The 16,616-nt window shown below is 39.3% G+C and overlaps 2 protein-coding genes across 3 annotated transcripts in view; one reads left to right on the forward strand and one right to left on the reverse strand.

Moving 5' to 3' along the window:
• Window positions 1–5,315: 5,315 nt before the first annotated feature.
• On the forward strand, window positions 5,316–15,472 carry Selenop (selenoprotein P). The gene is made up of 5 exons (XM_028784684.1): window positions 5,316–5,431; window positions 8,983–9,198; window positions 9,864–10,076; window positions 12,162–12,279; window positions 14,061–15,472. The coding sequence occupies exons 2-5, from the start codon at window positions 8,996–8,998 to the stop codon at window positions 14,655–14,657; spliced, it is 1,131 nt and encodes a 376-aa protein (XP_028640517.1). The 5' UTR covers window positions 5,316–5,431; window positions 8,983–8,995; the 3' UTR covers window positions 14,658–15,472.
• Ccdc152 (coiled-coil domain containing 152) overlaps window positions 15,463–16,616 on the reverse strand; it is a 23,398-nt gene continuing 22,244 nt past the window's right edge. Inside the window, exons 8-9 of one of the 2 annotated variants that reach the window (XM_028784685.1) lie at window positions 15,961–16,047; window positions 15,463–15,698 (exon numbers count right to left, since the gene is read on the reverse strand). In XM_028784685.1, coding sequence (XP_028640518.1) covers window positions 15,576–15,698; window positions 15,961–16,047 — 210 coding nt within the window. In that variant the 3' untranslated portion in view covers window positions 15,463–15,575. The remainder of the gene's footprint in view (window positions 15,699–15,960; window positions 16,048–16,616) is intronic. The other variant, XM_028784686.1, reaches the window with a different exon arrangement.

The following is a 16,616-nucleotide window of genomic DNA, read 5'->3' on the forward strand; positions in this document are numbered from 1 at the left end:
TATCTATTATGTTTAATTGATTATTCTATCAGAAAGCTTTGAAGATTTGTTTTAAGATTCTTGTAGTTTGAGAATTTATTGGCAAAAATCCTAGAAGACTCTTTGGTAGCACACATACATGTAAAATGAAGTAGCAAACCATGATCACCAGAAAATAAAGTGTCTTGTAGTAGCCACTTAATTAAATGGTACGAATGTTCTGGAAAAATGTTTCTATTACTTAAGCCTTATCTCTTTGCAAACTGGGTAACATTCAGAAGTCCAGAAGATAAAGTCTCTTAGCTTTAAGGGAAATAGGAAGGACTGTTTTTTTGGAGATGGTATAAGATATTGTCAATTTTGAGTGATGATCAGAAGGCTGTACATCTACAACAGGAACGTGTGAAGACATTAATATGGTAAGTCTGACTGTGGCAAATGCCCATGTAGAATAATCTCAAGATAGAGATCAGATAAATGATTTACTTTGTTTGGGGCAATCTGGCTCATAAGGAGTTTCCTAGTTTCAGAATTCAGACTTTCCAGTTCTTAAGTCTCCTGGAAAAGTTTACTATTAATTGATCCATCCTTTCAGCAAATATTAAGAATCAAAAATTTGTGTCAAAGTGCTCAATGAATCTCCACTGCTGTGATCCAGGCCGCTCAATGTCCTTGAGAGCACCTGCCGCAGGCTCCTAGTTTCTGCCTAGAAAAGCCAAATTGCATCTGGTTTTTCTCATCCACCCTGCTGAATATACATGAGCCAACTACTGTTAACAAGCAATGCCTGAACAGGTGTCTGGACAGACATAGGTCCTACTTACTTTTCTGATTCCAACTCTCTGACTTAACTTTATGTGGTCACTGTTGAGAGATTAACACTATTTCAGAGGCTGCTTGATTCCCTACCCTTGCTTCTAACATGGTAATGTTGATATTGATGCTTGAATGTCTGAGACACTGTGGCTTTGGTTTGGGTAAGGTTGTTCTTTTTTTTTTTTTCCCCAAGCAACATTCTTTTGATGTTTGCTATTCTCTGGAAGTTCTCAGCCCCACATGAAACTTGGCACTGTAGCCAGTAACTCCCCTGATCACTTACGTTTGATCCATCAAACAGATTTTAGATCTGTATACTTGTGAGCTTGAAGGAAAACTCTCTTCAAAGCTCATTTCAGGATCCTCTGGAATGTCAAAGGCCTTTTCTAAAATAATGCTAGGCCTTATCTAAGAGCTTCTGTTCCCAGGCCTTCCGCTCGCCAATAGGCTGTTTTTACTTAAAAACACTTTGTTTTTTCCTAAACATCCTTTCAGTTAATCTTTTAATATGGATGTTTAAACGATACTATATTTGGAACCATTTACTTGATAACATTCAGGATGACTTTGTGCTTGCTTCGAGAAGGGAGGGATATCTTTTGGGTCAAAAGGCTCTATTCCTAATAATATTGTGGAAGTCTTGTTTCCCTTTGCCTATTTAACACAGCCTAAGCTAGAGAAGTCAATAACTTGTAGCAGTGTTTTATACAGGAATGGCATTTCTTCAGTTTCCACTATTTGAGATCTCAGTGCTTCACAGTTGTTAATTAATGGATGGATACTATGTTATCTGCTGTCTTATAACTGTTTTCTAAAATCATAGTGTGTGGTCTATAGCTCTTTTATCATGGACTCCAATGCTTTATAGAAGTTAGTTACTCATATCTTATAAAAAGGTAAGAATGCTTATTGAAAAGGCAGGTTAAAGATGTATCTAAATGTCCCCGTATAGGTAGATGCACTAAGTCTTGACTCTGGGTTGGAATGGATGAGACCACTAGGATAAAGTAAAACTTCATAGTCATTTAGTTACTCTCAGCAATGTTAGTAGTTGAGTGTGCTTGCATCACCAGAGAGATCTGTCAGGAGATTATAATTGTTTAAAAATACTGAGGTGGTGAAAAGCAGGCAAGAGAGTGCTGAGTTCAGGTGTGCTGGGAGCTCTGTAGGTGGATGATAAAATTGAGGATAATGTATCTGCTGAACCTGCTTGAATGTGTGCTGATCTCACCATACCCATCTCATCCTCTGTCTGGGGTCACAGATTATGTGTGTATGTATGTATGTATGTATGTATGTATGTATACAGGGTCTCACTATGTAGCTGTCTTGGAACTTGCTATGTAGATCAGGCTGGCCTTGAACTCTTAGAGATCTGCCTGTCTTTGCCTCTGGAGTCCTGGGCTTAAAGCCATCTGCCTGACTTTTTTATTTCCAAGGTTTCTTCCTAGATAAAATTATATTTTAGGTTGTGGTTTTATTTATTTATTTTTCTCCTTACTTTCCCCCTCCATTTTAGTGTCCTTGACAACAAAGAACACATTTATTTTTTGTAAAGTTGATTTTTGAATCTTCATAGCATTATTTAGAAAATGTAATTTGATTTAGTGCCTAATCAATGTGTGCCTCAAACATCTTTCTTGACAGCGCTCCATGGTCCACACTGCCCAGCACCTCTTCCCTGGCATCACAGGTTTCTCTTCTTTTGTGGTTTGCACTTGGCTTGGCACACACATTGCTGGGTATTTTTTCTTGGAGCCAGCCAAACAATTGACAGAGATCCTTTTAGGGAAAATAGGTACCTGCTAAGCTACTGCACCAGAGGAAAAGAAAGTGAAAAGACTTGCTTTCCTGATACACACAGACCACCTGACTGTTGAAACCAGTCAAGAAAATAAATGACAGAGACATTTACTGGCCTCAGAGAACAGGTATATGCGCCTTATTTTGGGGGAGAAATTATTTCACTTGGATTCTTGTAGGGATCCGAGATGCCAGGAGGTTGGCTAGTTGGTACAAGTAAACAGAATGAGACCTTCAGATGCCTTCTAACTTCAAATGAAGTTTCTCTATGGGAAGAATAACAGCGGAGACTCTCAATGTTTTCTGTACCCTATACAACAGTATTTAGCACAAGGCAATTGGTCGGGGCTTGTTTGTTCAAAATGCATGAACTCTACAAAGGGAAAAATTGCTTACTTGAAAACATCTCTACCAAGAATGACATCCTCTATCATCCGTGTTCTGTCCTGCTGGCCTCACAGCTGAAGTTAGGCAGGAAGCTGAGAGAAGGTCTAAAGAAACATTAAGCAATAGAGTGTCATCCAAAGTATGCTTACCAATGATGTAGCATATCCTTCAGACTGTGGAGAGAGAAGAGAGGTCCTATTAGGTATTCCCTCAGAGTGGGGTTTGAGTATTGGGCATACATGAGGGGTTAAGGAACTTTGACTCAAGGTTAGGAGTTAGCTTCTTTTCAGTATTTTATTTAATAAGCTAAACACTTTATCCATGGTTGGAACACTTAAGGCCTTGGGGACTTTGGCTCAAGACCGCTGAGAAAATTCAGAGGCTGGCTAGAGTGACAATGTGGTCAAGACTCCCATGACTTTGACTCAGGACATAGGAACCAGGTAGGGTGGGGATGCTACCTATTCATTGCCCTTTCCCTCATGTAAGCGTGCCACAGTGCAGCAGCCATGGTTCCCTTCCTGACAGTGTAGGAATCTTCTTTTACTCTGAAATTTCTGTTCCTTTCTCAAATCCAACTAATAATTTGTTTGTACGATACATATCTTTGTAGATATTTCACATCAGAACCTTTAAAATTCTTTCGGAAGATCAGTGCTACTCACTGCCCTCATCGGAGAAGAAGTTTCTTTTTTGCAGTGGGGGCAGGGGTGGTGTAGAGAGTCACACTGGTCAAAGTGACTGTGGGGTGTTCAGCCCAGCATCTCTATCAACTCCCTCATCTAAGATGTGGGGAGCACCACAGAAGAAGGGGTGGAAAGTTTGTAATAGCCAGAGATTGGGGAGGACCGCTGTGAAGCAGTGTTTTGTGGATACCATAGGTTCATTGCGCTCAGAAACCCTCCCACACAGCTGTTGTTAATCAAGTCCGTTTACATTTCCACATGTGTGGGGGAGGGCTCAGGAGGCTCCCACCCAGGCTCAAAAGCTCTTGGCAACTGATGGCCACTGGGGGAGAGTCATTTTTCTTCAAGGGTGTGGCTTGTGTTAGGTTGCTATTGCTCCAGTGGATGGCCCCGCCCCATGCCTGTACAGATATCAACAGCGTTGACTGGACTCGGTTGGTTGAAAACAAAACAAAGCCAATCAACCAATCAAAAAACAAAACAAAGCAAAGCAAAACCACATAAAGCTGGAAGGAAAATGTGTTGGGGAGGGGTCCAGCAAGAGTTAAGGTGGTCAGTAGGGGTCAATTGGATCAAAATATATTGTATACATGCATAAAATTCTAACCATAAATAAAAAAGCACAGAACAGAACCCTGAAGCAACAGCTAAAAATGATTCTGCTGGGATTTATAAGTAGCACTCCAGCTGTGGGTAAACTGTGGTTTCAGGCCCTGGAGGTGGCTCAGAGGATAGAGGCTGTTGCCAAGCAAGACCTGAATTTGATTCCTGGAACCCAGTTGAAGGGGAAGCCAATAAAAGAGAAAGGAGAGCATGCAGCTCCACAGAACTTTCTCCTGTCCTCCACGTTTGCGCTGTGGCAATCATGCACTGCCTCTCCCCCTTCCTTAGTGTGCGTGTGTGCATGCGTGTGTCTGTGTGCGTGTGTGTGCTTGTGTGTGTGAGACAGAGAGAGAGACAGAGCGAGACCGAGCGAGACCGAGCGAGACACAGAGACACAGAGACAGAAAGACAAAGAGACACAAAAAAGAATGACAATTACTATACATATTTTAAATGTGGCCTGGTTTCTTTCAGATTGGAGACTACTTTCTTAGTTCATTATAGTGAAGGGAAAATACAAGAACAGAGGGCCCATGGGATCGCATACCAATTGAAATTCAGCTGAGCACAGCCAAAGAAAGAACGCGGGGGGTTGGGGGTGGGGGTCTGCAGTAGCAGGACACCAAAGTAATGTGACAGCAGGTGACTTTTCTAAAGAAGCTTACAGTGTGGCTTTAGCATAGAACTTCCGCACCCTAAAGGAAAAGGAAAACAAACTGCTTTTCCTTCTTTTAAAACAGCTGAGTAACTTGCTGGCTAAGCAAATGTTTTTCCCTATTGTAGTTTAGAAAGGAACAGCACTTGGAGAACCTCTCTCCCCTTAGCCCTTCCTTCCACCCCGGACTGTACCATTAATTCTTAGATTATAGGGTGATCAAAAGCAGAAACTAAGTTAGTACTCGTCAAAACCCGTCCTTCTTCCCTCTGTAAGCACGGCCTCGTCTGTTAACTTTCTTCTCCTTGTGGTCATCAGAATCTGTTCAGGGGCTTGCCGCGCTTGCAAGGTCGCTGCAGGAGGGAGCACCGAACTTTGGACTGCACCTCAGAGGGCGAGGTAAACAAGAGGGCTATAAATGTCAGTGTCAGCCTGTGGCTTTGTGTAGCTGCCCTAACTAGAGCAAAGGGACAGAGGACGCAAGCTAGTCCGAAGAGGTTGCGTAAGTAGGACTTGATTCTTTCAGAATTTGGGAAATAATTTCTGAGGTAAAATATGTTTCTTCCCCGCCTTAAAATAGGCTTAGTACAAAGATAACTAAAAGACATTAAAAACATTTTAAAAAAATGAACAAAAAGTTTCTGGGAAGAACAGTTAACTTTTTTTTTTTTAATGTTTTTATTGTTGTTGGTTTCTGTCCTTTACTGGGCTGTGCTCATGGGAAGCTGGGGCATTGGAAAATGTAGCTGATTCTCCCTGCAAGAGACAGTGGTGTCATACGGGCATCATTATCTGATTAAACCCCACTGTTTCCCACTGAAGGTTAGAGTGGGGACAACCAAGAGGAAAAGCTAGTGAATTTCAAGAGCAGAGATGGGACATAGGCCCATCCTACCTTACTGTAGAGATGTCCAGGGAAATCGGAAGCAGTTTCAGAGAAAAGAGCCAGGAGAGAGCAGGCTCCTTGCCCAGTGCAGACGTCGGGGCTTTTAGGCAGTACAGCAGTGTTGCAGGTGGTCCTTTGGTGGAAGTTTGTGAGTTTAAGTAGAGAGTGAAAGCATGAAGGTAGATGAGGGGCTTTCAAACGCTGGTCTGAAGTTCAGAGGGAGAGGTTGTGTGACAAAGAGCATGTGTGCTTTCCTTTTAATGGGGTACAATCAAATGTAGTTCTGGACGGGAGCAGCTAATCTAGGCTTGCAACTGAAAGCTAAACCAAAGGCTATAACCACTGTCCAGTTGTTACTGGCTCTAATTTTGTTACTTGCCTTCATTCTTTTTCTATAGCTCGTTGACAGTTACAGTTAAAATGCAGAGCTTATTCCATAAAAGTAACTTTAAGCAAAGTCGAGCAGCCTATTGATTAATGGTGGGAAAATCTGTAAGTGGAAACCCATCCTCCTCAAGTTTCCCTGTCACCTCCAGATTATTCTTTTCATTAGAAATGTGGGTAAGGGAAATAGCCTTCTCATTTATGTTCATCATTTAGCCATTTGAAAATGTCTACTTGATGGCAGAGTATCAGGGGCCGTGTCTTCATGCTGGAGTTCTATAAAAACTGAATTTTTAGTTTAGCATTTTGAGATGTGTGTGTGTGTGTGTGTGTGTGTGTGTGTGTGTGTGCGCGCGTGCACGCATGTTCAGAGCTTCACATGAATTTAGTTTAGGAAAGAAATAAAAGCTAGACTTTCTATTAAGAAACTGAATAGCTTGTTTTTTCTTTTTCTCTCCAAGAGCATAGAGCATATAGAAAATTGGCTGCTATAGTTATTGCAAGGTGGTATATTTAAAAACTATCAATATACCCCGGTAGCTGATATATCCATGGTTCGGATTGGGCAGAACCAATTTAAATCTACTCTTGTGGATTATTACTTGTATGGTCTTAGAGAAGGCACCCAAGTCTCTCTAAGTCATAGTTTCCTCATCCGCAGACAGGGCAGTAGCATACATATTCTGAGGCACAATTAGCCTCTGGAAATGCACTTAAGATTTTTCTTTTTTGCCTTTATAGTTCTAGCAAAAACCAGTAATTGACCGATATAAGAATGAGCCCATTATTATTGTAAATATCACCCTAAAGGAATTTCCCAGATTAAACATCAGAATTAAAAACGTGTTAGTACAAATAGCTGAAGTGGATTTAAAACGCACATTTTCTCTTTCTTGTCTTGTTTTATTTTTGGGTATTGACAGTGTGACCCTGGCTGGCCTGGACCTTGTTATATGTAGACTTATTACACTTATATAATGTTATGTACACTTGCCTCTGCCTTCTGAACACTGAGATTAAAGGTGTACACACCATACCCAGCTCCTCCTCCCCCCTCAATTTCCCTCTCCCTCTTTCCTTCTCTCCCTTCCTCTCTCCCTCCCTATTTTTTCATTCTTTCTTTTTGGTTTGATTTTTCAAGACAGGGTCTCACAAGCTTCACTGGCTGTTGTGGAACTCACTACCGAGACCAGGCTGGTCTCGAACTCACAGAGATCAAATTGCCTCTGCCTCCTGAATACTGAGATTAAAAACACAAGCCATTACACCCAGCTCCCTGACTTTTCTTCAGTGAGGCCCTTATCTTTACTTGGAGAGAACTGTCTCACTGCATAGCTGAGGATGGCCTCTAACTTGCGATTCCTCTGCCTCAGCTCTCAAATGCTGGGTTATGGGTATGATGTTGTGTCCAGCTAGATTTGTATTCAGAAGCATTTCACACTGTGAGGCCTGTTCTCACTCTATATTCCAGAGAGGTCTGGAACTCACCCTATAGTCATACTATTCTTGAACTCACAGGTATTTTTCTGCCTCAGCTTTCTGGTGTCAGCTTTACAGGCATGAGCCACCACACCTGACTTCTTGCATTCTTTTGTCAAAATGACTCTGAACTAGTTAGCTGTGTGGATGATCTTCTTCTTCTTCTTCTTCTTCTTCTTCTCCTTCTCCTTCTCCTTCTCCTTCTCCTTCTCCTTCTCCTTCTCCTTCTCCTTCTCCTTCCCCTTCCCCTTCCCCTTCTCCTCCTCCTCCTCCTCTTCCTCCTTCAGGATTTTTGTACATTTTTCATGTCTTTGAATTTACCTTTAAAAAATTCTGAGAGAGGTGGCCCAAGTTTGGGGGCTATTTCTCATTACATATTTAATATTTTAACTTTCCTGTGAGAGGGGGCATCTGAGAATGTTCTATCTAGTCACAGGAGGTTCATGAAGGCAGCAGCATTAACTACTACCTTCTTTTTGGTTTGTAGAATACTGTAGAAGGAGTCTTAGGTGAGGCAAGAGCAACGCCTTGTTATGTTGCTCCTTGGCTAGGATTGTCCTCTCTTGGTCACACTTATTATGAGTATGGTGGCGATATCAAATCCTACATCATCAATGTTACTACATATGGGGAACTAACACTCCAAAAATTTCGAATGTATTCAAGATGTTTATAAACGTGAAAGGCTTGAGCTTGAAGCCATGGTTTACTCTCTGCCTTGCTTGGCACTTTACAGGAAGATTTCATGTGAGAAGAGCTAAGGGCCACCATGAGCCACATTCTCGGTGTTGGTCTCCACTGCCAAGCCCTTGCTTCTCTCTCTGGGCTGATTTTTTTTTTTTTTTCAGTTTTGAGCAGAGTTCGCAACTAACATTTCCTAGATTGACAGAGGACAGAGCGAAGCAGCCAGAGCTCAATGCATCTCAAATGTGTCAGACTGTGTTTGCAGAATGTTCTGTGACCATGCACTACAGTTGGAAGGTGTTTCTGAACATGTGTCTTCTCCCAGAGAGAGGCCTGTCTATCAGGCACATTTTCACACGTGCACTTCTTATGAAAATACTGTATCATGCTGCAGGTAGCTAGCCAATAGTATCATTCCTCTGCCTTTTAGCTGGCACTTTCCCATTTACAGGAACATTTAGTAGAAGGAGGCTCAGGACAATGGCATAATGAGCCTAACAAATTGGAAATAGAATCCATAAGCTAAGTTGTAATAAGTAGCATTGTACCTACTGTGTTTAAAGAAATTCATAGCAATGACTGTGAAGTTATCAATGAAGACTACATCTCTTGTTTTATAGGACAACCTCAGCAATGTGGAGAAGCCTAGGGCTTGCCCTGGCTCTCTGTCTCCTCCCCTATGGAGGAACAGAGAGCCAAGGGCAAATCCCTGCTTGTGAGAAACCTCCATTCTGGAACATAGGAGATCAAATTCCAATGCTAAACTCTGAGGGCACCGTGACAGTGGTTGCTCTTCTTCAAGCCAGCTGATACCTGTGCCTTCTGCAGGCATCCAGGTAAGTAATCTTTTAAGGTTTAGGATTTCTTTAGGGAAAGGTTATTAAATACAAATGTAAACATATAAAATGCAATACAAATAGGAATAATGTAGTTGTTAAATAATGCTTTTGAAGACAAGTATATTTGTATAGCACACATCTGATGAAAAGATGAAGACAGCATATTATATATGTATACACACACACACACACACACACACACACACACCATGGATATATACAGTACTACCAAAATGTTTACTGTGGCATTCCTGGGTTTTGGACATGTTCTCCTATTAATGGAGCAGATACTTTAAGAAGCAGAGAAGGGCTGCCAGCCAGTACACATACTAAACGCTAAAATGCTAATAGAAGGTCTTGCATCATTTAACAACCATAAACAAAAAATATTGGTTGACTCATCCACCAAATATTAATTGCATAACACACTGTATATATGCAAAGTGAATCTAGACTTACCTAATTTGGAGCTCGTGTTCATGCAAGCATTTATCATTAAGTTTCAAGTTTTAAACAACTGGAAAAGGCTCAGTCTTATAACACAAAGACAAATTACAGCCAATTAAAAATAATGAGAGCGTCACAGAAAGTAAAAGCAATGTAGATGGCAGACCAGGTAAACAACTAAACGTCATCATCTATTTTATGTGTTTTCTCCCTAGATTGGAAGACCTGCGAATAAAACTAGAGAGCCAAGGATACTTTAACATCACTTATATTGTTGTCAATCATCAAGGATCTCCTTCCCAGTTAAAACACGCACATCTTAAAAAGCAGGTGTCAGATCACATCGTTGTTTACAGACAAGAAGAACATGGCATAGATGTCTGGACTCTCTTAAATGGAAACAAAGATGACTTCCTCATATATGACAGGTGAACTGTCCTCTGGGCCCTTCCTATTTATTTCCTTTTCCTGCACACCGTCTTTTTCACTGCTGAATCCCACAGTTCACCTTTCGTGGTCTCATGGGATTCCTTACTGTTTGAGACATTTTCAGTTTCTACCTGGTGACAGACACTTACACTCCTGTCTTTCTCCACAGCTTTCTTCCTCCTCTCCCCTCCCTCCTTTCCTCCTTCTCCTTCTTCTTCCTACTACATTCTTCCTGTGTATATGTTTGTATTATTCAGAGGGATTTGGTTGGTTTTCCTTCTCTTCACACTGAACATTCTGCAAAAATGAGCTCATCTATTCCCTGACCACAATGACTACATATAGCCTCATGAACTGAAATAAGTATCAAGTTCAAATACAGTAAATGAACACCAGACCAAGACATGTGTTCCACAGTTATAGTCACAAATATCTTAAATTCGGTGATTCAGATAGGAACCAATTGCATTCTGAAACTTACTCTTTAGATGTTGACCTTTCTGTGAGTCTTGCAGGGAGGCCAGTGCTACCCATTATCTGCTAATTTGTATTGCAGAAAGTGACAATATGGTCTTGGGGGACGGCCTTGCTGCCATCTGACCTTCAGAAAACTGTGGCAGGCAGGTGTTAAGGAACTGTAGTCATTCACCAGCTTCTAAGTCTTTTATAATCAGCCCCTCAGATGACTTTCCTGTTACTTCTCCCTTGGATTTTCGCAACAACTTCTCAAGTGTTTCTTTTCTGATTTGTATTTAGTAGTAAAATATTTAAATAAGACACTTACCTTTGTTTTCTTATCAAGCACCCAAGTTTCAAATTCCGTCTGCTGAAGCATTGATTTTTATGGTTTTGAAGGACTTTTTTTGAGTTAAATATGAGTCCACCATTCCACTAGTTATAGAAAACTGACTATACATTCCCCTCTGTGATAAATAAATGGAAGAATCCATTCACATAACACACATAGTTCTTAATGTTGTGCAGATTGATGACCACACTTGTTTGTGTCTAAATCAATTGACAATTTTACAGCTATAGGCTTGCATTTCTGATATGAACGAATTTATTTTGGAATGTATAATTAAATAAGGCATTCATATTTTTAGAGAACATCAATGCATGTGTTGTCTTCTATAAAACATTCTTAGTTGATGCTTGCTTGCTTGTTTCTGGCTCCACACGGGCTGAATGATGACTTTGCCTCAAGTTAACTATCATTTCATCATTACATTTCATTCTCTCAGGCCTCTAAACTAATCTGGTCAGTAGTAAAGTACAACACTTTGGCACTCATATAAAGATGTATATTTTGGGTACAATGTCGGTAAAAATGGACATTTCAGCCTTACCATTTTTGAGAATGTCAAACTATAATTCTAGTTATTTCATTGAAGGCTTTATTGTGTCAGGAGTGTTTCTTTGAATAAATGAGCTAGTGAGCATAGGGCATGCAAGTGTTATATAGTTACAATGCCTGTACTTGTGACATTCAGTAGACAGGAGACACATGAGTTTCAGACTAGCTTAGATGTCACAGTGAGTTCAAGGCTAAGCTGAATCACATTATGAGAGTCTACCTAAAAAAAAAAAAAATTGAGGACTGGAAATGTAGCTCACTGACAGAGTACTTACATAGGATATGTAAGGCCTGGGTTTAATTCCTACACTAGAAAATAATAAATAAATAAGATTCTGTCCCAAACTTGGATACTGTTTTTGTTGTGCTATGATTTCTGCTTCTGTGACATTTGTCTTACCTAAGCAGTTATGAAATGGTCCCATGATTACTCTCTGGCAGAATATAAAATTAAAATTAAAATTAAATATGTATTTGAGTCAGTCATTACACATTTTTTTATTATTATTTAGTGGCATGTATACCATTTCAAAATATTAAGATTAGACTCAGTGTATTCTTGCTATAACCTGACCTGGTATACATCCTGGAAACTCAGGTGTAGACTCCACTCAAGGAAATCTATCAAAGGCATGGAAGGGTCTAGGCCTATAGTACCTAATGCTATCTAGCCCTAGTAGGGTCACAGTGAAGAAACTACAATAGTAACTTTGTGTTTACCTTTTAGATGTGGCCGTCTTGTGTACCACCTTGGTTTGCCTTACTCCTTTCTGACATTCCCGTATGTTGAAGAAGCCATCAAGATCGCTTACTGTGAGAAGAAGTGTGGAAACTGCTCTCTCACGGTAGGTATTTTTCTCAATAGCTTTTACTGGGGAATAAGGAGAAAACTTTAAAAATCTATTTAAATAAGTGGTTCACCATCTATTATAAAAGGAAAAATTTAAGTGCACATTTTCTGTTGGGTAACACACTTTAAAACATATTTTAAAACAAACAAACCATGACTGGAGAGATGGCTCAGTGGTTAAGAATACCTGCTGCTTCAGTCCCCAGCATCCACACAGCAGCTTAGAGCCTTTATAATTCCAATTCCAGGGGATCCAGTGCCCTCTTCTGGCCTCTGAGGGTACCAGGCACAAATGCAGTGCACTCAATACGCAGAGGCAAGGCATTCATTCACATGAAGTAAAAATAAATATTTAAAATTAATAAAAAAACCAAAGTAGATCACTATGCCAGTTACTAATGAATGTTGTTGCATGGAAGGAGAAGTGCTTGAAGAGTTTAGTCAGCATTTAAAATATTATGACTGTGGTAACCCGGGCATGTTCAGAGCAAAGCTCATCTGTGATGTTACCTGTCAGGGAATTAAAACTAGATAACTATTTAATTTGTCAAGAATTCAGGACAACCAGCTTTGCTAAAGAGCTATCCTCTTTTCCATTCTGTAAGTTGAATTATTGCATTCCCATGAAAAAGAAATGTGTACTACTAATTACTGATATCGCCTAAATAACCATGAAAATATTTATTTCTTGTTATGAGAAGTATTACATTTAAATATTCCTATAAAATTTAATTTTTATTGACTAAAATTTTTTCTCATACTTAAGGGAAAATAATTTTAAACAGTACTTCCTAATTTGGGCAGATTGTTAACATTTAAGTCCAGGTTTAAAAAATGTTCTAAAATTATATAGTAATCGATTAATTTTGTTGGCAGGCTACAGTAATCATATCACTTTGACATTTTAATATTTATAAAATTCTGAGAGTTATTTTCAGATTTGAAAGATGAGGAGACTGGGTTGCAAATAAAGCTCTTAAAGTTGAACTGACATGAAATAATTAGTGCCATTAGGATTTCATTTTTCATATTTTGGGATTACTTCTGGTTTTGCATTTGTGGAAATGCCTGCTATAAATATGCCCAGCCTTATTGAAATAAAAAGGAAAAAAAGACTTTCTCTAATAGGCTTAAAACTTATGAACTATTTGTAAACGAGAATAACATAGTCTGATGTCTCCATCAAATCGGCACCTTCCTGTTTTGCTGTCTCCCAGATGCCATCGATTATATGATAAATTATCTGTTCAACCGGGAGAGAGAAAAAAATGCTGTCAATTAAAGTAGGCCATGATGCCATTTTTACCCAACAGAACTGTCAAACATTACCAAATTTTTGGTGAAATTAAACACATTTTCTCACACGTTACAGAATGAAAAGTTGCCAGTCTTTACTGACATTTTTGAGTTGTCAGAGAGAGGCTATTTAGCTTTAGAAAACGGGATTAGATCAGATGGCAGGCTTGAAAAGTGTCTTGTAGCACACTCGATGTTAAGATTCTGAATTATTTGTCTGACTTCATTACCATGTAAGTTTTCTCAGCCAGCTGACAAAGTTTTGATTTTACAGATAGAAATGTAGTAGTTTGGCTTCTTTAATCTTATTATAAAAATTGTAGATGTTGAGGCTAGGATCAGGCTCTTTTTTGTTGGTCTGCTAGCCAAGTGTATCCCAATTCACTTGTTGGAATAACATAGGTTGACTATAAAGGTAATTTGTTCATGCATTCATAATTCTAAAAGCTCATTAATAAGTGATTTATAAATTTGTTCCAGAGTCTTGAAGATGAAGACTTCTGTAAAAATGTCTCCTCAGTTACTTCGAGTAAAACCGTGGAGCCCTCAGAGACACATAACCACCACAAACACCACAACAAACACGGGCACAAGCATCTTGGGAGCAGTAAGCCTTCAGAGAATCAGCAACCAGGGTCACTAGATGTTGAGGCAACTCTCCCTCCTTCAGGCTTGCACCACCACCATAAGCACAAGGGCCACCACAGGCAGGGTCACTTAGAGAGCTGAGACATGGGGGCAAGTGAAGGCTTGCACCTTTCACTTGCCCAAAGGAAGCTCTGCCGAAGGGGATGCATCAACCAGCTCCTGTGTAAGTTGTCTAAGGAGTCTGGGGCAGAGACCAGTAGCTGCTGCTGCCACTGCCGCCACCTCATATTTGAGAAGTCAGGGTCTGCAATCACTTGACAGTGTGCCGAAAATCTCCCATCCTTATGTAGCTGACAGGGGCTTTTCGCGGAGGAGAAAGTCATTGAATCCTGTCAGTGTCGATCACCTCCAGCTGCCTGACACAGTCAGCCTGTGAGCCCCACGGAAGCCAACCCCAACTGAAGCTGAAATAATAAGACCAAGAAGTGACTATGACATTCAAACTAAATATTTAAAATAAAATGTACTTTCCCCAACTCCATCTAAAGACACAATTTCATTTCGAGAATGTTTACAACCCATTTAATTAATTGGTGAACTAAAAGTAGTAGAAATTGGATTTGTGCAAACAGAGAAATCTACCATATTGGCTTTTAAAGTTTAAAATTTTTATCCCACAAAACATTTCATCCAAATCAGATTTATACAATGGGGCAACTGAAAAGTGATTGCAGCCTTTGGTTAATATGTCTTTCTTTTTCCTTTTTCCAGTGTTCTAGTTACATTGATGAGAACAGAAACGTAAACTATAACCTAGGGGTTTCTGTTGGATAGCTCGTAATTAAGAACGGAGAAAGAACAACAAAGACATATTTTCCAGTCTTTTTTTCTTTACTTAAACTCTCAAAACAACAGAAACTTTGTCTTTCTAATCTTACATTTTAAACCAATTAAATCTTTAACAGACTACATTTTAAATATCTACTTATCTTTTTTTATCTCTCAGACTCCTAGCTTGAGTTTCACTACATGTATCTGTGTATCTTGTTTTCTTCATCTAATGCTGTATTACTCTTCTGAGTTGTGAGCAACTGTCTGGAAAGATGTACTGGAAGAAAAGTATGGTGTTAATCTGCAGACTGCTTAAGACGGTATTTCCATAATCAATGATGGTTTAATAGAGAAACTAAGTCCTATGAACCTGAACTCCTTTATGGCTAATACAATTAAGCAAGAATGGAGAACAGAGTTAATTGGCTACAGTACAGATTTATCAAAATAAATGCAATTTAAAAAGCTTGCAAGTATGTGTCTTTATTGTTCAGCATGCTCACATTGAAAATAGAAGTGAATTTTTTATGTCTTAAAAAAACCTCTAGGTTGTAGCTAATACGTTGAGCGCTCTGCTTAGAACCGTCTCCGTGTGAGGCGGGAGTCTTTGCAGGCTGCCAGGCGCTGTTCTAGGTCTCGGATAGTGCTCTGGAGACTTGCGATTTCCTTGCTCTTTTCCTCCTGAAGATGCTGAAGCTTCTAAATGAAGGACAGAAAAGTCTGTCACAGCAACTTAGAAGTAAGGTTAAGTACGATGAACTACACAACACAATCACAACACTTGTGTTTTTCACAATCACAACACTTGCATTTTTATTTCATTTTTGTGTGTTTTAAAGAGAAAAACTACTATAAGGTTACAAAAATAATATATTTAAAATAAATATTAGGTAATTTTTATAGGAAGATACTAAGACAATTAATTTACTGAACTTACAGTTATGAGACAAATTGCACATACCCTTCTGTAGATACTTTGCGGCAAAATATGATTTGCGTCCGGATATGATCTTGACTTAGTCTGAGCTCTTGCTAGTTTAGTGTCAAACTGAACCAAATTCAAAAAGAGAAAGTTATTAAGGGTGTTACAGTTTAATACTTATGAATAATGTTTCTACAGGAATAGTATACCTTTGCTATGTATTTTGTAATTGAACACACTCCATTTAACAGAAAGAAAAACCTTTATGAAACAATTTGAAAAAAGAACAAGAAACATCCAAACAAGAGTCAGTTAAGTGTGGGGCTGTGGTGGCTTTATAAAAGGCTGGATGCCGGCACTATCTCCCTAGGTGGCATAGGACTTTTTCCTCAAAACACCATTGCTCTCCCCACCCCTCCGTGTGAGTCATGTGCTTGACCTTGAGACAGAAAAGATTTTCATGTTACAATTGGTGTACTTTTGTCAGTAAAAAATGGTGTGATTCACAGACTTAAGAGAAAAGCTCATGTCTTTCAAATTTTGAAGCTAAATTTTAGAATATGGATGTGATTTAGTCAACTCAGTCTTTTTTAAAAAAATTAAATTGAGTCAAGTTAAAAGACTTAAGTTTCTTCTCATAAGCCATTTTATCTATCTATCTATCTATCTATCTATCTATCTATCTATCTATCTAT

This window comes from Grammomys surdaster, unplaced genomic scaffold (genome assembly GCF_004785775.1).
Source record: "Grammomys surdaster isolate TR1022 unplaced genomic scaffold, NIH_TR_1.0 124640, whole genome shotgun sequence".
Classification (NCBI taxonomy): Eukaryota; Metazoa; Chordata; class Mammalia; order Rodentia; family Muridae; genus Grammomys; species Grammomys surdaster.